Source organism: Amblyomma americanum, chromosome 11 (assembly GCF_052857255.1).
Source record: "Amblyomma americanum isolate KBUSLIRL-KWMA chromosome 11, ASM5285725v1, whole genome shotgun sequence".
Classification (NCBI taxonomy): Eukaryota; Metazoa; Arthropoda; class Arachnida; order Ixodida; family Ixodidae; genus Amblyomma; species Amblyomma americanum.
Genome location: NC_135507.1, coordinates 30,732,389 through 30,755,592, shown reverse-complemented (window position 1 = coordinate 30,755,592; position 23,204 = coordinate 30,732,389). Strand labels below are relative to the sequence as shown.

Below are 23,204 nucleotides of genomic sequence, written 5' to 3'. Positions count from 1 at the left end.
CGCGATAGCGTGTCATTACCGCGCACTAAATGTTGTGATCGCCACCTTTCCTCCTGATCACCTCACCCAGTGGTTCGCCTCCTTCGTAATGCAGCCGCCGGAGCCGGATTCGAACCCGCGACCTGAAGGTCTACAACCGAACGCTGCAGCCACCGAGACTGAGTCACAATGGTGGTACAGGAAAGAAGAGAAGCGCGCGACTCGTAACTACTACCGAAGAGGGTGATGCAATGTGCATGGAACATTGCAATTACATCGGTCTCTTTGCATCATATTTAGGCGTATAACTATTTGTGCCCCTTAGGTGGGAGGAGGCACTGGGCCAAGTTAGATGAGTCACAGGGCCAATGTGCGTTTTTTGTCTCCCGCTTTCTTGCAAGCGGTTAATAAAAATAATTGTTTTTTGTGGAAAGGAAATGGCGCAGTATCGGTCTCATATATCGTTGGACACCTGAACCGCGCCGTAAGGTAAGGGATAAAGGAGGGAGTGAAAGAAGAAAGGAAGAAAGGGGCGCCGTAGTGGAGGGCTCCGGAATAATTTCGACCACCTGGGGATCTTTAACGTGCACTGACATCGCACAGCACACGGGCGCCTTAGCGTTTTTCCTCAATAAAAACGCAGCCGCCGCGGTCGGGTTCGAACCCGGGAACTCCGGATCAGTAGTCGAGCGCCCTAACCACTGAGCCACCGCGGCGGGGTTGCAAGCGGTTGGAAAACAGAGAATCGTGAAAAACAGAGAATCGTGAAACGATGCCAGACGAAGCACTAACCTCGTTGTTATCATCGCGTTCGTCGGCGCTCGCGCCCCCGTGCGGCGGAATTGCGAGGCTCCCCTTTTTTTTCGCATCCGCGCCGCTCGTCGACGGATGGCGAAGAAGTGCGGCGCATAAAGTGGACGCCGCTGCCAACCCCCAATCTCGCTCCACTTCTCACGAACGCGGAAAATATAACGCGCGGCTCGGCTGCGCCGATGGGGCTCACCGCGGACTGCAGTATCCCGCGTTCCCACGTGACCATACATCGGAGCACCGAAGGCGCGCGGTTCTATTTTCTTCGGGAAGCGTTACTTTCGTCGTCGGTCGCTCGTTCATCGGTAGAACCTCATTATAACGAATCTGCTTATACTTGAATCTTGCTTATAGCTTAGACTTGAAGAGGGAACGGAAGAAGCTAGCGAAGAAGAAGACCATTAACGAGTTAGCCGTAAGAGGGAAAGCACAGGAGTTTACGATAGCGCTGCAAAACAGATACTCGGCTTTAACTGAGGAAGATGATCTTGATGTTCATTCAATGCACGATAACCTGACATCAATAATTACGGAGTGCGCAGTAGAAGTAGGCGGTAGGACAGTTCGAAAAGATACCGGGAAGCTATCTCAGGTGACGAAAGATCTGATTAAGAAGCGCCAAAACATGAAGGCATCTAACACTACCGATAGAATAGAACTAACGGAGCTATCAAAGTTAATAAATAAGCGCAAGGTAGCCGACATAAGGAAGTTTAATATGGAGAGAATCGAGCATGCTATAAAGAACGGAGGTAGCCTAAAAACAGTGAAGAGGAAACTAGGCATAGGTAAAAACCAGATGTATGCATTAAGAGACAAGCAGGGCAATGTCATTAGCAATATGGATAAGATAGTTAACGTAGCCGAAGAGTTCTACACAGAGCTGTACAGTAGCCAATGTAATCAGAGCGCCAATGAGAAAGACAGCAGTGCACAGCAATGCGTCATCCCGCCAGTAACGAAAGATGAAGTAAAGAAAGCCTTAGAAGCAATGAAAAGGGGAAAAGCAGCTGGGGAGGATCAGGTAACAGCAGATCTGTTGAAGGATGGAGGGGACATCGTGCTAGAAAAACTAGCCACCCTGTATACGCAATGCCTTATGACCTCGACTGTACCAGAAGCTTGGAAGAATGCAAACATTATCTTAATTCATAAGAAGGGAGACGCCAAGGACTTGAAAAATTACAGGCCGATCAGCTTACTATCCGTTGCCTACAAAGTATTTACTAAGGTAATCGCTAATAGAGTCAGGGAAACGTTAGACTTTAATCAACCAAATGATCAGGCAGGCTTTCGTAAAGGATATTCCACAATAGATCATATTCACACTATCAATCAGGTGATAGAGAAATGTGCAGAATATAACCAACCTCTATATATAGCTTTCATTGATTACGAGAAAGCATTCGACTCAGTGGAAACCTCAGCAGTCATACAGGCATTGCGTAATCAGGGGGTAGAAGAGCCTTATGTCAAAATACTGGAAGATATATATAGCAACTGCACAGCTACTATAGTCCTCCATAAAGTCAGCAATAAAATTCCAATAAGGAAGGGCGTCAGGCAAGGAGACACGATATCGCCAATGCTGTTCACCGCATGTTTGCAGGAGGTATTTCGAGGCCTGAATTGGGAACAGTTGGGAATAAGAATAAATGGAGAATACCTAAATAATCTGAGATTTGCTGATGACATTGCCTTGCTGAGTCACTCAGGAGGTGAACTGCAAATCATGATCAACGAGTTAGACAGGCAGAGCAGATCGATGGGTCTAAAAATTAACATGCAGAAAACCAAGGTAATGTTCAACAGTCTAGCAAGGGAACAACAGTTCACAATTGGCAGCGAGAGCCTAGAAATTGTGCCGGAATACGTCTACTTAGGGCAGGTAGTGACAGCTGATCCGGATCATGAGAGGGAGATAACTAGAAGGATAAGAATGGGGTGGAGCGCATATGGCAAATTCTCGCAGATCATGAGTGGCAGTTTACCAATTTCCCTCAAGAGGAAAGTGTACAACAGCATAATCTTACCGGTACTCACCTACGGGGCAGAAACGTGGAGGCTAACGAAAAGAGTTCAGCTTAAGTTAAGGACAACGCAGCGAGCCATGGAAAGAAAAATGATAGGTGTAACGTTAAGAGATCGGAAGCGGGCAGAGTGGGTGAGAGAACAAACACGGGTTAATGACATCCTAGTCGAAATCAAGAGAAAGAAATGGGCTTGGGCAGGGCATGTGAAGCGAAGGCAAGATAACCGCTAGTCTTTAAGGGTAACGGAGTGGGTTCCAAGAGAAAGTAAGCGTAGCAGGGGGCGGCAGAAGGTTAGGTGGGCGGATGAGATTAAGAAGTTTGCAGGCAAAGGGTGGATGCAGCTGGCAAAGGATAGGGTTAATTGGAGAGACATGGGAGAGGCCTTTGCCCTGCAGTGGGTGTAGTAAGGCTGATGATGATGATGATGATGATGATGATAACGAATCTGAAGGAACACGGCGATTACTTCGTTATAGCCGTAGCTTCGTTATAGCCCGTATTGACCGAGCTTCCGAAGAGAATTGTCATTCCTCCGGTATTTCTATTATTTCGTTATAAACATCTTCGTTATCAGAAGTTTAAGGGGCCCGGCGATTACTTCGTTATAGCTGTAGCTTCGTTATAGCCCGTGTTGACCGAGCTTCCGAAGAGAATCGTCATTCCTCCGGTATATCCATTATTTCGTGATAAACATTATCCTTATCAGAAGTTTAAGGGGCCCGGCGATTACTTCGTTATAGCTGTAACTTCGTTATAACCCGCGTTGACCGAGCTTCTGAAGAGAATTGGCATTCCTCCGGTATATCCATTATTTCGTTATAAACATTTTCGTTATCAGAAGTTTAAGGGGCCCGGCGATTACTTCGTTATAGCCGTAACTTCGTTATAGCTCGTATTGACCGAGGTTCCGAAGAGATTCGTCATTCCTCCGGTACATCCATTATTTCGTTATAAACATCTTCGTTATCAGAAGTTTAAGAGGCCCGGCGATTACTTCGTTATAGCCCATGTTGACCGAGCATCCGAGGGGAATCGTCATTCCTTCGTTATATCCGTTATTTCGTTGTAAGCCGTTTCTTTATAACGAGGTTGGAATGTTCAAATGCACACGTGCTCTTTGAAAGGATAGTCCACTGGAAATCTCTGAACATTTCAACTTTAAAGTCGTCTCACGTGCGTAAGATATTTAAGTGTGCACGACTGTGCCCTCTCGTGAAGGTATTACGTAACAGAGCTGGGGCAGGATCCTAGGAGAGGAAGCCCAGTATTGAGATGACATCGGTCAAAGAGTCAGTTTCATTAGTAGCATAATCAAAGCCTGTGGAGATTGTAACAGTATTTGTGATTTTGCCCAGTACGGATGTGGCCTAAAAGCAGGACATAAAAAAGGTTAATTAGAAAAGATTGAGCAATTATTGCACAAATAAACCAATAAATATGCTGGAACAGCTTATCAACTCGTTAGGTAACCGAATTTCAAAATGCGTTGGCTGGTCGATGTTATTGCAGTTTTAGAAAAAACAAACTTGAAGCGAATGATGCGAAAAGCACGCTGTATATAGTGGTTGTCATGAAGGAATGTACTTGTACATGTTTAAGAAATATACGTCAGTTACGTGAGATCCTTTTTCATGGTGGCTTATGTACATCGTCGCTGGTGACGACTATTTCGGAAAGCGATGGGCTTCTGAAACAAACAAACAAACAAGCAAACAAACAAACAAGCAAGCAAGCAAACATTCGAAACTTTCACATGAATGTAACGTAATCCGATTCCACTCCTCTTTAGAAAAAAGTCACAGTCTAAGAGGACAACGTTTCTGAACATCCATATTAATTAATTAAACTTGCACGGGGACAGGTTCGAGCTGTACTGTTCATTTCTACCGCCTAGTATGTATACTCAGGAACCAATACGCTAATCTTTATGAACACCTTTCTTATTAATAATAAATTCATTAAATTAGACCGGCACGAGAACAGGACTCAGCTGTATTGTTCATTCTTGCTTCCTAGTATGCATACTCGGGAAACAATTCGCATGCGTCGGCAAAAGTCAAGAGTGGGAGGCAGGAACGATAGGATTCACTGCGTCGCCACCTCGCCGTTAACGCCTCTTAGTACAAGCCAAACATTCTCCAAAAGCAAATCGCTCCTTGTTATATCTGCGCATCCTACTTTGTTGCTCTCCGCGCCGAACAGTCGACGAGCTTATCTTATAACATCTAGGACTACCTATAAATAGCCCCCACCTATGTGCCATTGTCTTTCACCATAACGCTGGAAACGTAACAAACAAGCAGAAAAAAAAAGTGAGTTGTAATACACAGGGAAAAGAGGACACGTGCTGATTCGTACTTCCGCCAGTAATTATATTTCTCCCTTTCATACCCTTGTTTTTTTTTCGTGACACATTTAGTGTAAGACGAAATGATATTGATCAGGGCCCGAACTGGGCCTAAGCGGCTAACTGCGCTGTACAAATGACGTAAAGTGTGTGCGTGTGTGTGTGTGGGGGGGGGGGGGGGGTTAGCAAGGCAGAGTAAGTGGAACTGTCGTTGCGGTGAGACTTCGCGCTGAGCGGACTCGGATTGAGGAGACCATTCGGACGTGATTTATACGGTCGCGATAAATAGCACTTCCGACGGCACAACGCTGAGATCTGCATCCCGATCTGCATCGTGCAAAGTGATGTCAGAGTCGGCCGTTAAGCCTACAGAGCACTTCCCTTACGATGCAGGCAAACCCCTTAGTAAGAAACGGCGTGCGACGAAGTAGTGGACAGAACGAAGCAGACCTCTCGTATTGATGTTCAGCCTTCTTGGGCCAACAATTTTGATATTGTAAGGTACTCTTATGGAAATATATTAAAGATAATGGTGCATTCTTATGATGCGTAGCGAAATCTTTTTACCCGCAGCGATGGCTCAGTGGTTAGGGCGCTCGACTACTGATCCGGAGTTCCCGGGTTCGAACCCGACCGCGGCGGCTGCGTTTTTATGGAGGAAAAACGCTAAGGCGCCCGTGTGCTGTGCGATGTCAGTGCACGTTAAAGATCCCCAGGTGGTCGAAATCATTCCGGAGCCCTCCACTACGGCACCTCTCTCTTCGTTTCTTCTTTCACTCCCTCCTTTATCCATTCCCTTACGGCGCGGTTCAGGTGTCCAAAGATATATGAGACAGATACTGCGCCATTTTCTTTCCCCCAAAACCAATTATTATTATTAAAATCTTTTTAGTTTTTCCATCTCTCCCATCCAGCAGTTATGACTGCCATAAAAACCAATGGGGAACGTTTTTGACGGTACCAAAAACGTTAATGGCAAAAACAAATGCAAGGCTGCCGACGGGAGTTCTGCGGATATTTTGATTATTATAATGAAATCTTGCAATTATATATGAAAAAATTGCGTTCATAAACTCTTTTCCGTTGAAAAATGCTTTCGTCCAGAGCTGCTGGGTATATGGTCCTGACAGCTGCCGTTAAGAGTGGTGTCTCTATTTATTTATTTATTTATTTATTTATTTATTTATTTATTTATTTATTTATTTATTTATTACCATCGTCATTATCATCAATGTGATCCGTGATCAGCTTCACGGGTCAGCAGAGGCTATTCAGTGGCTGATCGTCAGACCTAAATCGTCAAGAGTATAATCAATCGATCATCTAATTTCGCTGACCAGACCGTGAAAGACGCGTCTATCTGATTCTGCTCTTGCGGATCGCTGTTTCCAGATGGCAGCACACATCGAACCACGCAATGCGAAACTTCTGAGCGCTTCTTCTCTGCGCAAACGCCCCCCCCCCCCCCTCCCTCCACTATCTCTCTCTATCCTAGGTGTTTACATTCGCGACTGCAGCGTAGTGAATTCGGTGATTTCTCTTTCATCTTCCTTTCCGGTTTTTCTCGTGAATAAAGAAATGAAAAACCTAAATAAATAAAAAAATATACGGTAGTGAATGGACGCGGCGCGGTCGTAATGCGAAAAACGTGCGCATCGCGTCCAAGGTCTCGTCGCCCGGTGAGCAAGGCGTGAAGAATCAGTCGCGCCCAGAAGAGCTACAGAGACCGCATGCAGAGGCGCTGTTTCAGTGGAGGTATATAGGAAGAGCGCGAGGCTGCTCACAAGTGATCTCTGTGCGTTATCGTCAGGCGAGAGGAAATGAGTGAAAGAAGATAAAAAAAGTTCACAAATATGTCTAGCGCGCAACTTTCTTAGGCCTTTTCCGCAGCGGTATACGGCCCCGGCACCGCGGCGACTTGCATACAGAGAGGGTTCCCACGCTCTTTCGCGTGAACTTGGACGATCGCCGAGCACTGCTCGTAGATGGAAGGAGAGGGGGGGGGGGGGGGGGGGGGGGGTTGTGTGGCAGGGCAGTAATGCGTTCGGCGAGCTGGTCGCTCATACAGAATGCGGAAAAAAAGAAGGTGGTGTTGTTGCTATAGCCCCAGGGTGTTATAGGGCCACTCTATACGCGATTCACCAAACTCAGGTTGAGAACAGTTCGTTATCTTACAAGCGGTGATTCTAATTAGCCGAGCTGCACGACCGCCCCACTGTTTCCTAGTGGAATATATAAGAATTAGACAATAATAATAATAATAATTGGTTTTGGGGGAAAGGAAATGGCGCAGTATCTGTCTCATATATCGTTGAACACCTGAACCGCGCCGTAAGGGAAGGGATAAAAGGGGGAGGGAAAGAAGAAACGAAGAGAGAGGTGCCGTAGTGGAGGGCTCCGGAAAAATTTCGACCACCTGGGGATCTTTAACGTGCTCTGACATCGCACAGCGCACGGGCGCCTTAGCGTTTTTCCTCCATAAAAACGCAGCCGTCGCGGTCGGGTTCGAACCCGGGAACTCCGGATCAGTGGCCGAGCGCCCTAACCACTGAGCCACCGCGGCGGGTCAAGAATTATTTCTAGTTCGTGATACGAGCCCGAGACCATCGCCTTGCAGAAACAGCGGTTGGATCAATCGGGTTTATCATTTGGAAAGTACTTAGCGGAGCCGTGCCAAATGAGTTAACAGATCGATGTGGTGTGTTAAGTTGACCAATTTTCTGAAGGGGATTCCCTTCGCTGGAGTAGGGGTGAAACAGGGAAGTAGATATCATTCTCAAGGGGATTCCCTTTGTGTATAGGTATTAATGTGTTGTGGGTTTCTGAGTAATTGAGGGCACTGATTACTGTATATACGGGGTGTCCCATCTAAATATACCCGCCGCGGTGGCTCAGTGGTTAGGGCGCTCGACTACTGATCCGGAGTTCCCGGGTTCGAACCCGACCGCGGCGGCTGCGTTTTTATGGAGGAAAAACGCTAAGGCGCCCGTGTGCTGTGCGATGTCAGTGCACGTTAAAGATCCCCAGGTGGTCGAAATTATTCCGGAGCCCTCCACTACGGCACCTCTCTCTTCCTTTCTTCTTTGCCTCCCTCCTTTACCCTTCCCTTACGGCGCGGTTCAGGTGTCCAACGATATATGAGACAGATACTGCGCCATTTCCTTTCCCCCCAAAACCAACCAATCTAAATATGACATTTTTTTAAAGAAACAAAGACGGAGTGTTCTAGGCGAGGGAAATGAACTGAGTGTGGTTGAGAGGCGTGTGGCCTGTTATGCAGGATTTCGTACTTTCCGATAAATTTTTGTGAGGCCATCTTTACTGTAGACGACGGTGACGTTGTAACCGTTAGATAACAAGGCCCTGCCACGCTAGACGTGTGGCGAAAGCAGTGAAAGCGGTTGTTCGCTCAGTCGCGCAGGCTGCGTTGGCACGCGCCGAAAGAACCGGGAGAGGAAAAGAAAAAGGCAGAAACAAAGGACACCAGTGACAGAAAAGGTGTCTTCCCTCCCCCCGTTACCTGTCGGCGGCCGCATTGTTCCAAGGAGCGAAGCCGTGTGTATGTGCGTGCGGCGCGTTTGTGTGTGTGTGCATGCCCTGACGCGGACGCTTGACACCCTTTTCTTTTTTTTTTCTCCGTCGAGGACTTTTGCCACGCTTTTTCCTGCCGCTGGCTCACTCGTTCGCTTGGAGGGGCATTGTCTCGGGGGCGACTCGCTCGCGTGGCTCGCCACCACACGCCGGTGAAAGTGACCGGGCTGTGGCGGAAGTCCGCGCCGGTGTCGCGCTGGCCAGATGGCGCTCGCGCTGTGGGACGCTGTTCAGCGCGAGTTGCTCGCTCGATTGGAGTGTGTTCTTCTTCTAAGTCCCCTACAGTCACTTGTGAGCCTCCGCGTATTGTGTTCGCCTCTGTCGGAGAAACCATCAGTGTCCTTGCGCGCGGTCCAACGGCGATGACCAATCATGACTCCTGTTGAGCGCGGCTGTGCTTTCCCTCTCTCTCTCACTTTTTTTCTTGCTTTCTGCTGTTATTTCTGCTCATTTCTCCTTTGCTTTCTCTCTTTATTCGGATTTTTCTTTTTTAGTGCGAGAGCGCTAGTTAACGCAATCCCAACCAAGAATCTTATGTGAGCTCTCGCAGTAACTCGGGTAAGCTCGGCTTAGTTCGGAGGAGCGTCGCGCCACCTGCAGCCAATGGGAGGCTGTAGAGATGAAGGTGTGAAAGGTGTGAAGATGAGGAGAGAGAAACGCTGTTGCGTGCGCGTGCAGATGCTAGAAAGAAGAGGCTAAGAATCGACACATGCTTTCGCACGCCTTCTCGGTTGAACCACGTTAAAACCCTACCACTGTTTTCTGAGTTTATGTTTTAATTTTAATTATGGGGGATCATTTCTCCCGTCTTTATTTCTTTATTCAAGGATAACTGAGATTAGTCCGAAAGAGCTGCGCCAGAGCGGGGAGGAAGGGCAGGTTAAAGTCCTGAAAAAAAAAAAAAACGCATGTTCATTCGCACTGAAGAAGCTGCTTCATTTCTTCGGAAAATGAAAATTGGTTTTTGTTGAAAGGAAATGGCGCAGTATCTGTCTCACATATCCGCGGACGCCTGAACCGCGCTGTATGGGAAGGGATAAAGGAGGGACTGATAGAAGAAAGGAAGAAAGAGGCGCCGTAGTGGAGGGCTCCGGAATAATTTCGACCACCTGGGGATCTTTAACGTGCACCGACATCGCACAGCACAAGGGCGCCTTAGCGTCCGCCGCGGTCGGGTTCGAACCCGGGAACTCCGGATCCGTAGCCGAGCGCCCTAACCACTGAGCCACCGGGGCGCCGGTTACATTTCCGGATCATCAGAACTCTCCCATAATCAAGCGGCTACGTATTGCAACATTTGAGGTCAGCTGTTATTCGGCAAACCAGCTTGCAACTTTAACAAGTCAGTAACATGATGTTTTCACATGGGGGTAGAAGTATGTCGGACTTAGTGCTCTCAAGACCTGTTGATATCTCGGTAGAAATGTATCAGAGGACACTGGTACTCTTTCCGGAGTTGATAGTTCATGAAGTTCATTAACGGCTATTTCAGGCGACGATTTAATCACAAAGCCAGTCGCATTGCTTGATATTGAACGTTTGAGCACTTTTTGACTTTACACTATGACATCTTCGACCGGACTCCAAGGCTCGATAGTTTTGACGAGTTAAATGCTGAGCTGGCCACAGAAAAGGCTGAGCTGTAACAATGAATTAAGCGTATACCCACATTCCTGTCTATTTATTATCAAAACAAATTCGCTTCTGACATGCAGTTCTCGTTTTCAGTAGCGTTTGGTGGCTCGTGAATGTGCCTGCTAAAAGCGCTTCCGTCTCGTGAGACGTTCTTCACCGCTAGACCCAAAGCGTCACCTACTGTGCTGTCACGCCAGTGGTATTGCTCAACCGTTCACTTCGCGCTACCAAGTTGGTGACGAGTCGTACTGCGGCCTTCATCCACACGGTGACGTCACGTGCGGCTTAGATCCGTGTTTAATGTGAAGAGTTCCTTACGGTAAGCATTTTCAGCAGCGCGACAAAAGATGAAGGCGAAGCAAGGGACTAAAAACAACAACAACAACAACAACAACAACAACAACAACAATGACGACGACGACAACAACAACAACAACAACAACAACAACAACAACAACAACAACGACAACGACAACAACAACGGCGACGACAACAACAACAACAACAACAGCGACAACAACAACAGCGACAACAACAACAACAACAACAACAATAACAACAACAACAGCGACGACAACAACAGCGACAACAACAACAACAACAACAACAACAACAACAACAACAACAACAACACAAGGGCTGGCTAGCAACTGACCTAAGCCTCTGTCCGAAGCTGGATTCTGGTCGTGAGCGCCCTCTACAAATCAGTCCTTGCATTTCCAAGCTTTCAACGCTGAGAGAGTTTTCACTCACTAAGGCATTAAGAGCGTTAGGAATTGGATACGAGCCCCATAACGTTAGACTGCGCCATGTCAGGTAACGCGTTCAGTGACCTTTTTGTTTTTTCTTCTTTCATTGTCTGCATCGCAGCTCTGATAGTCTATAAAACTGTGAACTTACAGCGCGGCGTTGTGTAGCGGTTTTCAGTGCTTCGCCTCGCCTCGGCGGCACAAAGATGGCCGACCAAGCGACAATCTGTCTTCGCTCGAATGTGGCGTCATTACACAGATAGCCGTAGATAGCGAGACCGAGCCAGGGGAAAGCCTTTTGTCGAAGTGCAGAGCGTCGTGCATTGTAGTGTAATGACCGCGCGAACTGAAGGGAATGCCCTTGTCTTGACCGCTCTCACGTCTTGCTCGCTGCGTCGCTGGCCTCCATTATGGACGGCCCTGCTCTGTTGCATTGCCACTATGGTTATAACGGCACAAGTCTGGTCTGTGCACGACTGAAAAAAAAAAACGTGCTTTGATATTGACCATAACAGGGACTAGGTAAAGGAAAGAGAACAAGATGTGACTATGCGACGGGCCGGAATTGAAATGACGAAGTTAAAGAATAGGTAAAAAAAAAGCAGGTTGGCTGTTTCGCACTGGAGAGAGGACCTGAATAGTTTGCTGCGGGTCGGAGTAGTGGTGAAGTACCGGAGGCTGGGGGCACTGGAAGCGTGCTTTAAACACGGTCGGTCACGAGAGGGCATTGTAATAAACCAAGTCGTATACTAGTCAGTGAATGCCCTGATGCATTACCTTCGCCTTGCCTGCTCTTGTGCTTTCTGCTGCGAATTCTCTTTGCTTAGCTGCTTGAATTAGTTGGCGCAATGAAAAATAAGAACAAACCAGTTCGGGTCACTTCGGAACCGGAACTTTAGTAGACGTAGCAGTAGTGGCAGCGGTAGTATATTATTATTATTATTATTATTATTATTATTATTATTATTATTATTATTATTAGTAGTAGTAGTAGTAGTAGTAGTAGTAGTAGTAGTAGTAGTAGTAGTAGTTGTTGTTGTTGTTGTAGCAGTTGTAGTAGTAGTAGTAGTAGTAGCAGCAGCAGTTGTAGTAGTAGTGGTGGTGGTGGTAATAGTAATCGGCAATGATTCAAGCTTCCATCGTTAAATGTAAAAAGCCAATTTCTCTATGAAGCTGAAAGTGCAGTGAAGGCACGAAATGCCGGCTTTCAATAATTGTGGCGCCGATCAGAACTCTGGTTCATATACGGCATAATTAAATCACGCCCGCTTTTCCTGCTTTCACGCAACTCGTTGAACGTTCGGGGCTGTCACGGTAACCGTCGAGTGTGCGGCTTGTTCACAGTCGTTTCTTCAAATAATGTGCGGCGTCCGTTCATTGCCACGCGCTGAAGCGTTCGAGCAAGTAGCTTTCACTCCTTCCTACCGCTGAAATGCACCTATGCTGTATTCGAAAGGCGCCTGGGAGGAAACCCTGCGTAAAAGCAGGGTTCGCATTTCTTCTGTTTTTTTTTTCTTTCCGAGACAGTTACGTCTAGCTAAGATTTCCCTATAGCTTGGATTGGGCTCGCAGTATGTCCTTCCAAACTTCCTCTCCCACCACTTCTACCTCCCATTTTTGTTTGCTCAGCTGATCGCAAGTCATTTCCTTCTACATCAGACGACCGTTCGCGGAGTCGTCAAATTGGCGACCTTCCGCCAGCTGTTCTGTGGACACAGGCATGGCTGGCGAGCGCTCCGCGGAGCCACCCGTAACGAAAATTTGTCCATGTTTTTATTTTGCAGATATCGATTCTCGTTAAAGGAATAAACAGTGATTCACATCTCCCCCCTTAACTTCCTGCTCTCAAACACCCACCTGGCTCTGGTACTCATGCTGCTACGTTAGCCTTTTCTCAGAATGCACTCCGTTAACGTAAGAGGCCATTGGTTATATTCCATTCGCACTACGTGCCCTGCTCAGGCCCATTTCTTGTTCTTGGTGTCGACTGGGATATCATCAACTCGCGTTTGTTCCCTGACCCGTCTTGCTATTGTAGCGATAGCTACATTACGGTAGCATTTCGAGCCTTCAGCGTGGCGGCGCCGCCACGCTGTCACGTGGTTGGTCACGTGGTGCGGAGCAGCTGCCGGCGGCGCGGCGCCGTGGCTGATCACGTGGTTGGTCACGTGACCAAGTTCCACTCGGCCATCTGTAGCTATCGCGTCACTCCAGGTTTAACTAGAGCTAAACCGCCGCCATATTTTCTCTTTTTGTCTCTTATCGTTACGCCTATGTCGTTTTCGAGTCCATAGCTCCCTTCGTCGCTCTCATTTTGAAGTTGAACCATTTTCGTTAGCCTCCAAGTTTTCACCGCATATCTGAATGCCGGCAAGACTGTTGTGCACTTTCTTCAGTTCAGGGATACTGGTAAGCTGATGTTCACGACCCGATAGTATCCGCCAGATGAACTCTACCGCATTCTTATTCTTGCAGCTATTTCACTCTCGCGATCCGGATTTGCAGTCACTACCTGCCCAAGGTAGATGCGCTTCCTTACTACTTTCAATGCTTCGCTACCTGTCGTAAACTCTTCTACCCTTTCCAGCCTGCTGCACATTACTTCAGCTTTTGTCGCTTTAATTTTCGTATCCAGAGTTATGCTTTGCCTGTAGAGATCCTCACTCGCGGTTTGCATTCGTCCCCTGGGCTGCTAGCAAGGCAATTAGTTAATTGCAGATTAGTAATGTTTTCTCTACTAAGTTTTATTCCCACTATAAACCCGCGATTCAGGGAATCGAACACCAATAGGCGCATAACTTTCAAAGAGAGCTGTCTTAAAAGAATACTTCAATACTCTCAGGTCTGTACTTAAGCGGTGGCCTAGCCCGTATGAAAATGGTCTATAGATTATATATAGGCTTCTTGTAGACTATATTGCCTTCCTATAGATATTTCCTTTTGTACATTCATAGTCAATAGACTGTCTATAGTCAAAAGTTTGCTAAATGTCTATGACCATACATCTATAGATTGCCTATAGGCTGTCTATAGCATTTGTGTTGCCTATAGACTAGTCTATATGATTTGCTCATACAAAGTCTATAGTCTTTATAGAAAAAAATGCTATGGACAGTCTATAGACTGTCCAAGGTAATTTTTGTAGGAGAGAGCTGTGAGGATCCGCTTCTTGTGCGGGGGAGGTGCAGGAATCTACCCCTAGTACCACCGAGTACCTAGATGTTTTCCAACGGGGGCCGTCTTTCCCTTGGCCTGGTGCTCGGCCTAATTAGGGGGAAACGCTTGTAAAAAATGGGTTTTTAGCGCCAACTCGTGCAGACAAAACTGGTTAGCCATGGAGCTTTAGGCCAAGCTGCCGTTGTGCCATTCAAAAGCCTAATCACCACCACCACCAGAAGATGCTGGCTACGCCCCACCACATCACGTGCTCTCCTCGCAGCAGAGAGGGATCCTCTGATAGCCTCAGATCTTCGAAGCGATTCTGGTATCCGACCAGGATGACAGAAAGTTGTGGCTGCCAGGGTTTAGGTCGTGGTGCCGTTTGTGTATAGACTGCCAGGAGTGAAAATATGGCTGCGTCTCTCACTCGCGCGCGCAAAACTGCGCGGTCGAAGATTTCCGCGTGTTCATTTCTGGGGAGATTCTGCCCAACTATATAGATCGGGGTCAACTTTCTGTGGCAATGCAGCTGAGGCTAGGCGGGAAAGGTCCTTTACCCCCGTGACGTGGTGAGTGGATTTTTCGTTGTTCTGGACAGGGTTGCGGTGGGGTGAGGTCGTCCACTTCCTCCGGCACGGGGACAAAGGCCCATCTCCTTCTCTCTGCTGCCTAGCCGCTGCTACGATGCCACAGGAAGTTGACCGCGACTGTAGAGGCAGGGTTCGAAGAACGGCAGCACCTGTCCCGCTAAGTTCTTGGCTTCGGCATTGTTATTGCGCTACTCAAGTTTTACACAGACAAGAACAACACATACAGACAGGGCGCAAACTATCGACTGATTTTATTGCGTGGGAAATTCGTTTTATATGAATTGTTAAGATGAAAAGACACAAAAACAAGTAGCTTCATGGAGATGAGTAGTCTAATCTCCTTCTTACCCTTTGTTATTTTGTTGCTAGTTGCGTTGAATCTTGGAAAATTGTGCTGGGAGTAGCAGCTGGCCCAACAGTTCAATCTTGTTATCCCCGCACACGTCAGTAGCCATATACCGGTGGCGGGAACAAGCAGACGATTCCCATCTGCACATCCTCCCGCGAAAGTCCAATCTTCAAGCCAATTTCGTCCTCGGTGCGCACATGTGTTTTCCCTTTCGTCTTCCTCGACGCGGCTGCTACGCTTTCCTGCGGGCGGCAGCTCCTCTACTTTTTTTTTTCCCCCAGCGTTGGTTTTCTCGTTACTGTTTCTTTTCCCATTCTCGCCCAACCTAGGAGCTATAGCGCCTGCCCGAGCGTGAACTGCTGCATTCGCTGCTACTTTTTCCTCTTGTGCACCTCTTGCACGTGTGTAATGGTGTTCCGATCACTGCCGTCCTCTCAATCGATTCTCGGTGCTCTATCGACACAAGACAAACAACTCCGAAGACGCGCGCGCGACTTGTTTTGACGCGGCGGAAAAAGAAAAAAAAAAAGTCGTCCCGGAAACGGCGCGGAAGCGGCGGGGGCAAGACGCTCCTCTCTCGGAACATCCTCATTTCCAAAGTTCGATAAGGATTTTTCTCTTTTATCGGAACTGCTCGGAGGTAGACGTTTCGGCACTCTTTCTTTTTTACTCTTCGTCCCGCGATTTCTATCTCTCGCGTCGCGTCGCTGTTCGTCTCGCCGCCGTTCCCGATCTCAGCGCGGCGGTCGGGGCGCAGTCAGCTGATACGCAGACGCACACACCCGGAGCGGCAACTTTCGCCGCTGGTAGACGAGGGTTTACGCAGCCTGAATCGGGAACGAGCTACTCGCCGATCCTGCCTGCCCTCGCACTCTGCCCTTGCTTGGCCGGCCGGCTCTAGGAAGGTGCGTGTCTATTATACCGGCGTACGCTCGCACGCACACACAAACCACCGCTCTCCTCTCCGGAGCCGCCGGGGAACGCGTCACAGCACCGCGGCTCGCCCCGCCATCCGACGCGCGCGCCCCTAGCGGACGCGAAGAGAAGTAGGCCGGTGAAGCGGCCGCCGCCGTTTGCTGGCTTAGAACCAGCCGCTCTCAGCCCAACGACGCCTGCACCGGCGTCGCGTACCACCGCATCGCCACCTCTCGAGTCGTGGACTACACGTGGAAAAAGCATCTTTCCGTGGTGGCTCTGTGTTCGGCTGTGCGTGCTTGTTTTTTGAGTGCGCGTGCCCCAGTATACTGCGTCCTTCGTCGACTCGGGAGAGAAGTGTCCTGTAAAACTCCAGCGTCGCTGTTGGCGATGCGTCAATAACAAGCTGGAAGGTTGACCGTTCCGGTTTCCCGTCGTGGATCACAGCGCGCGGCGTTTTTTTTGCGGCGATAGCCGGAATTCCGCGGCGTCCACTTTTGCTGCCGGAATCACGACGACGCTACCTCGGACAACGCAAGTGTTTTCGCGGGCTTTCGGATGTGGTGCTGGTGACATAGTTGAGGAACGACCGGTTCACATCCTCAGTGCGTTGTTCTACACACGGTGTGGACACCGTCATCTCCAGTGTTCAGCAGCAGAACTCCAGTGTTCAGCAGAAATTCGCTGTACTTGTACCCCAAACAGAAACCCGCGCTTGGTGCACGTGATTGTTTCGGGTGCTCGATGATACGCCACTGACAGGCGTAAACCGGAAAAAAAAAGGAGCCTCGACTTTTGCACCGTGCCGGCATCGCTTCAACAGTTTCGCGCGCGAAACCTGCGTAGTTTCGTTTTAGGTTTCGGATTCGCTACCAGCGATTCGAAAGCGTTGTGTCTCCGAAGTCTGGCCGAAGAATACGAGGCTGGATTTAGATTCCCGCGGTGCTACTTCGCATGAATATTCTGTGAATCAGTTTCGCAGTCACCTGTGCCTACTTTTGAAGAGACTGTTTTTTTGGCCCCCGCCGCTATCGAAGTGACAGTGAATCGTAGAGTGCTACTTCTCTGCAATTCTTCTTGCTTGGCGTGGCACTGCAATTGACGTACTTCAGCGTGACGTGCTGAATATTCTCGTTACACCTACGCTGTTCTTCAAGAAGATTGAGACAGTGTCGACGTTCGAAGTGTGGTCCTCCGATCTTCCCCTTCCCATTTTCGTGTGAACCGGTCTTGAGCCATGGGTGCCTACTACGCCACACCGGAGCTGACGCCCGAACACGAGTTCGCCCCCGAGGTGGTCGGGGTCGAGCACCAGGACGGCACAAGAGTCGACCTGGGTGAGTGAATCGAATGGCTCCGGTGACCGGGGAGGTTGTTCGTGCATGAAGTGTCGTGCTGTGTCGTGGAGTCGGTATACGGAAAGCACTTCGTTTCCGCCTGGACAACTAAACGTTACGTTAGTTAAATGACGGGGGGGGGGGGGGGGGGGGATTGAAGATGAGGGTAAAGAAGGCTAGGCTACAGAATAAGGGTATCTTGGATTTGATGACACGCATGAGTTGCTGGAGGAAGTGAATGACTCAGGTGGAGGACATGGAATTAAGAAGACGTTAGACCGGTTACTGGTCTTCACGTGTTGCAGTGGTATACCAGTGATAGGCCAGCTTCTGGGGGAAAGAAAACATTCTCTACTGCGACAGGGGCACGTCGTGGTGTGGTGAAATTAAGTTAGGAAGATCTTTGTCATGTATAGTGGGGTTAACTAAGCACCGGCAGTCGGTGCTGCTGGCGATGACAGGAAGGATAGGTTTTACGGTTAGTGCATTCAAGTGAAGAATGTTTTAATGGTCAGCAATAACCTGTAGGTCACGGAGGATATTGGGTTTCATCATCCTCTTGTCTGGTGTGTAAAATAACCCAGTACACGGTGCAGTAGACGCGTAGCTGTGACTTTAAGGTTACAGTTAAGGTTACAGCTTACAGTGTGATTGCGATGATTGCATAAATGTGACGCACCGTTGTGATAAACCAGTTGAAGTTCCGCGCTCTGTCCTGTTGGTCTCTTCCTCGTCCCTTGTCTTTTTTGCGCGGTTTAAAGATGCATTCTACTACGTTAATATCGCCGATTAATTGCCTAAATTGATCGCCACCGCCAGAGCACGTCCGAAGACTGCGATAAAAAAACATTCAACAAGTTTGTAAAGACAGTTCATAAGGAGAGTCGTAAATGAGCGGCGGTTTAGCCAGCACCACTGAATCGTAGCTGGCGATTTGAAAAGACAATGGCTGGGCCCGTTAAAGGGCTGGAATCAAAGGGCAGGCTTAAAAAACAGGTGGCTTAACAATGTAGTCCCGTACAAGATTAAAGCAGCAGGGCATGCAGGCAGTGGTCTAGAATGCGTAGTTCCGCGGCGTGAAGCAGAGCAGGCGGTTTGAACACGTGTGGAAGCAGCTGCGGAAGGCTACTTTAATGCGCAATAACTTATCGGCCACCCCCACTTTCTCATCTCGAAAGTTTGCTGCGCTGGAAGGAGAGCAAGCTGATGGCCCTAGACAGGCATTCTGCCAATTTTTTTAATGCATATGTCGCTTTGTTTCCCTAGCGCTTATGAGGCTGTCTGGTGGCTAATTTTCCTTTTCATATGCGGGCAAAATATTGAGGACATAAACCGCACCGCAAACAGTCTCAGATTGTATACAGTCGTGCGAAATATGAAAGGGAACGAGTGCGCAAATTGGAAAAATTTCTGGTTATTTCTCTACTAAATTTGAGGATGACTTTTGGATGTCATACGCGAAGAGGAAAACTAGTTAGAAAACTGAAAAAAGGTGCTTTTTATCGCGTAATTGAGGAGTAATAGATAAATTAATGCTCAAGCTCTGTTCCCGCTAATATTTCTCACGACTGTACGGCAATCGGAACTTTTTGACCGATGGAGAACTGAAGCTACCTGACACCTTTACAAAAATTTCTTTTGACATTCTATGCACTTCCCTTACGCTTTTTTCTATAAAGTCTATAGACTTTCTATAGACAAATCCTATAGGCTAGTCTAAAGGCACTACAAATCTTATAGACTGTCTATGGGCAATGTATAAATTTTTGGCCATATGCTTTTACTAGGCTTTCTTTGTTGGATGCCTAGAGACTGGTAATATAAAGAAGGAGTTACCTATAGGAATGCAATAGAGTCTATGAGAAGTCTACAAACAGTCTATAGACCACTTTATAAGTGCACAGCTCTTTCTCTATATATAATCCGACCTTGTCTAGAAATCTAGCTTGGTTACAACGTGATAAAGCGTCCGCGCAATCCGATGAATGTACAGATGGTTAATTCCTTTGCCAACTTTAATCTAGCCTGACTCTGAGCCGAGCCTGAAATAGCGGAGAAGGTTTTTATTTTTATTCCTAATCTCTCGCCTAATCTTTCCGGCCTCGTATTGAGGAAGCCGAAGGGGAAGACTCTGCACGCTGTTTCTTTTTGTTTTTCTTTCCTCTCTCATCTTTTTTACATTATCTCACTTATTTCCTTTCGAGGATAGAACGAGAGCGGCTGAAAGGAAGGTTGTGTACGTGCTTAGGAATTGAATGGAAGAAAGACGAGCCTCTGAAACCTCGGCGGTGCATTAAGCGCCAGATAGGCCTGAAAATTGATCTGCGTGCGTGCTCGTGTGTGTGGGGGGAGGGAGGGAGCACGTCGGGGTTATATATTACGCGGAGTGTTGGGGTACATTATACGGAGTGCATTGTAACCGGAGTATTGGGCTCACAGAGTTTTTGGGAACCTTAGAAAAAGAGATGGAACCCGGGAGACTGTTCCCAAAACCTCTTTAATGTACTCATGCAATCCCGGGGAACAGTCCTTTTAGGCTCTTGTCTAAAATTGCGCGCGGACTGTTGGGTGAGTACATTGTACCCTGACTATACTGTTGATAGGTACAGAGGCTTTCGGAACTGCACATGAAAAAAAAAAAGAAATCTACCACATTCTTTCCAAAAACATCCGTAATATACTCACAGATGTCCTGGGAACAGTTTGTTTAGGCTCCCTATACTGTCATTCAATCAACGCCGATTCCCTTTCTCTCACTATCTCGGTGCTGCAGTAATTAGTGGTGTGCCTATGATCTATCTTCTTATTTTTTTGTTGTTGGTAATAACAGTTGCTTAACTCTAGGTATATAAGTCCTTATTTGTAAAGGATATGCCTCAGGGAATCTATTATCTAGTTCTTTTGCGATGACGTATTTCGTTTTTATTTTTGTCACCGCTCGCAAACACGAGACCTCTGCTCACTCTATGTAGAACGTGTTCGGCTTGCTCTTCCAATTTTCCTATCCGTATTTAGTTCAGATTTATTGGCTTAACTTCATCGTAAATCTTCTCTGGAAACACGCCCCACTGTCTCTGAAGAGTAGCCTGTTGTACGTATGTGGTGAAGGCAGGGGCCTATTATTCTTCATTCTTTCTAGGTTGCCCCAACCTAATATATGTCTCTGAAGAGTGTCTATAAATTAATTTTTTTCCTGGACGCCCGTACATATTCCTTTTGTGCCGGATGTGGATCTGAGATGTTTATTACGTCTCTGTGGCGTTATTTACTGTCTTTTTTGTTACCGTGTTTTCTCGTTCTTGCCCGTTTGCTTGCGGGCTTATAGGTGTCCATTTCATCATTCGTCGCATTCCAGTCGATTTATGCATTTTTTTTTCTCACTTAAGTGAATGTAGAACGCGATAAAGGAAAACCCATTCCTTGGTGGGGCTTGAGTATACGCTAAACACAAATACGCCTATAAGGGATTAAAAAAAAGGAGTAAGCTATTCTCTAGCTCACTACCTTTTATAAAAGGGATAGAGAGCTAGAGGAGAGTTTACTCCGTTTCTACTCCTTTCGTGTTTATAACGGAGTGTTTAGCCGCTAAAAGAGCGCGGAGAGAGGGTACCGGTGGGGGTGGGGGGGGGGGGGTTTAGAATAGGAAGACAACAGTTGCGACACTGTGCGAAAACGAGTGTTCACGTGATCCGATCATTTACTGCGGATCACGTTTGGGTTATTGAGGTTTAACGTCCCAAAGCAACTCGGGCTATGAGGGACGCCGTAGTGAAGGGCTCCGGAAATTTCGACCACTTAGGTTCTTTAGCGTGCACTGACATTGCACAGTACTCGGGCCTCTGAAATTTCGCCTCCATCTAAATTCGACCACCGCGGTTCGATCCCGGCCGCGGTGGTCGAATTTCGATGGAGGCGAAATTCTAGAGGCTCGTGTACTGTGCGATGTCAGTGCACGCTAAATAACCCCAGGTGGTCGAAATTTCCGGAGCCCTTCACTACGGCGTCCCTCATAGCCCGAGTTGCTTTGGGACGTTAAACCTCAATTAACCAAACGCGTTCAGCAGTAAATGTTCGATATGAACGTAGTTCAGACCCTAGCAGTCCTTTCGAATTCTTGCGTGCTTCGTCGGTTGTGTCACTCTGCCCCGTTCTTGAGGACTTATACGGCTAATTCAGAAATTTTCGCCCTCGTTATTTAAATGTGACACGTGTAATGGGGGTAGTATAGTCAAGAGTCTCATGAAACACCGTTTAACTTGGGCTGAACACTGCGGAAAGGTTGTTATCTGCATTCAGTGCTTGGCCTGGGCATAGCGGATCAACAGGAGATGCTGTTGACTGAGCGGAAGCCACTACCATCGCCGCAGGAAAAAAAGAAAAAAAATCTCATCCCGCCTTCTCGTAGAACCAGTGCAGTTGCAAACTAAGACTCGCGCTTTAAAACTTTAAAACTTTCCGGAAATTTACGATCGCTCGATGCACAATTTCCCCTGTATCGGTACGGTCAACCCTTCTTTGCTCAAAGCGCAAAAGGGTCCCGTACGAGCTCCTAAGCGTTGCAGTTTTTGTAACTTATTTAATGTAATGGTTATAACCTAATAATAATAATAATAATAATAATTGGTTTTGGGGGAAAGGAAATGGCGCAGTATCTGTCTCATATATCGGCGGACACCTGAACCGCGCCGTAAGGGAAGGTATGAAGGAGGGAGCGAAAGAAGAAAGAGAGAAATAGGTGCCGTAGTGGAGGGCTCCGGAATAATTTCGACCACCTGAGGATCTTTAACGTGCACTGACATCGCACAGCACACGGGCGCCTTAGCGTTTTGCCTCCATAAAAACGCAGCCGCCGCTGTCGGCGGTTATAACTTGCGCAGGTTATTACACGGGCGTGCCGCAGTTGAAGCTGAGACATTTCCGCGCCAGCAAAGAATCAATACATGTAGGTACACGTGCGCCAGGTGATTGGGCACATGAAGTGAACGTGGTGGACGGCTTGCGCAGGTGTTTACGCACAAGCCACCTCGAGCGACGGAAATAATAGGCCGCTCGTGCGCCGACATTCGCCGCACCAATCACGCCCATCGGCCGACCGAACACCTCGGAAAAAAAGAGAAGGCGCTCCTTTGCCTCGCTTTCCTGCAGAAAATTTTCGCCCGATCACGTAGAACATGGCGAGCAGCGGCGAATTTCTCGCGCGGAGTAGGTCAGCACGCGGGCAGCGCGCTGGTCTTCCGCAGGGCTTGGTCCTCGGAGGGGGCCCCCCGCGGAGCATTCGCTATATGGCCAGCCGCGAAAGAGGCCTCCGTGTGTTTCAGCAAAACCGTGCAGTTTCGTGGGAGCTGCGCGAAGCTCCGCCTGTAGGCTCGGCAAAGCGAACATGTATACCGATGTTGAGTGCGTCTCGATACTGATCCGGAGTTCCCGGGTTCGAACCCGACCGCGGTGGCTGCGTCGCCCGTGTGCTATGCGATGTCAGTGCACGTTAAAGATCCCCAGGTGGTCGAAATTATTCCGGAGCCCTTCACTACGGCACCTCTTTATTCCTTTCTTCTTTAACTGCCTCCTTTATCCCTTCCCTTACGGCGCGGTTAAGGTGTCCGCTTATAAGTGAGACAGGTACTGCGCCATTTCATTTCCCCCAAAACCAATTTTCAATTTTTTTTAACCGGCCCCGCCGCGGTGGCTCAGTGGTTAGGGCGCTCGACTA

The 23,204-nt window shown here is 48.0% G+C and overlaps 1 protein-coding gene across 2 annotated transcripts in view; it reads left to right on the top strand.

The window, feature by feature from the left end:
- The window catches only part of LOC144110526 (uncharacterized), a 286,270-nt gene that overhangs the window by 88,864 nt on the left and 174,202 nt on the right, over nt 1-23,204 (top strand). Inside the window, exon 1 of one of the 2 annotated variants that reach the window (XM_077643515.1) lies at nt 16,326-17,494. The exons of the other annotated variant lie outside the window; for it this stretch is intronic. Within the exon in view, the coding sequence (XP_077499641.1) occupies nt 17,395-17,494 (100 nt within the window). The 5' untranslated portion in view covers nt 16,326-17,394. Of the gene's footprint in view, nt 1-16,325; nt 17,495-23,204 lie in introns of those variants that run through there. 2 annotated transcript variants of the gene reach the window in all.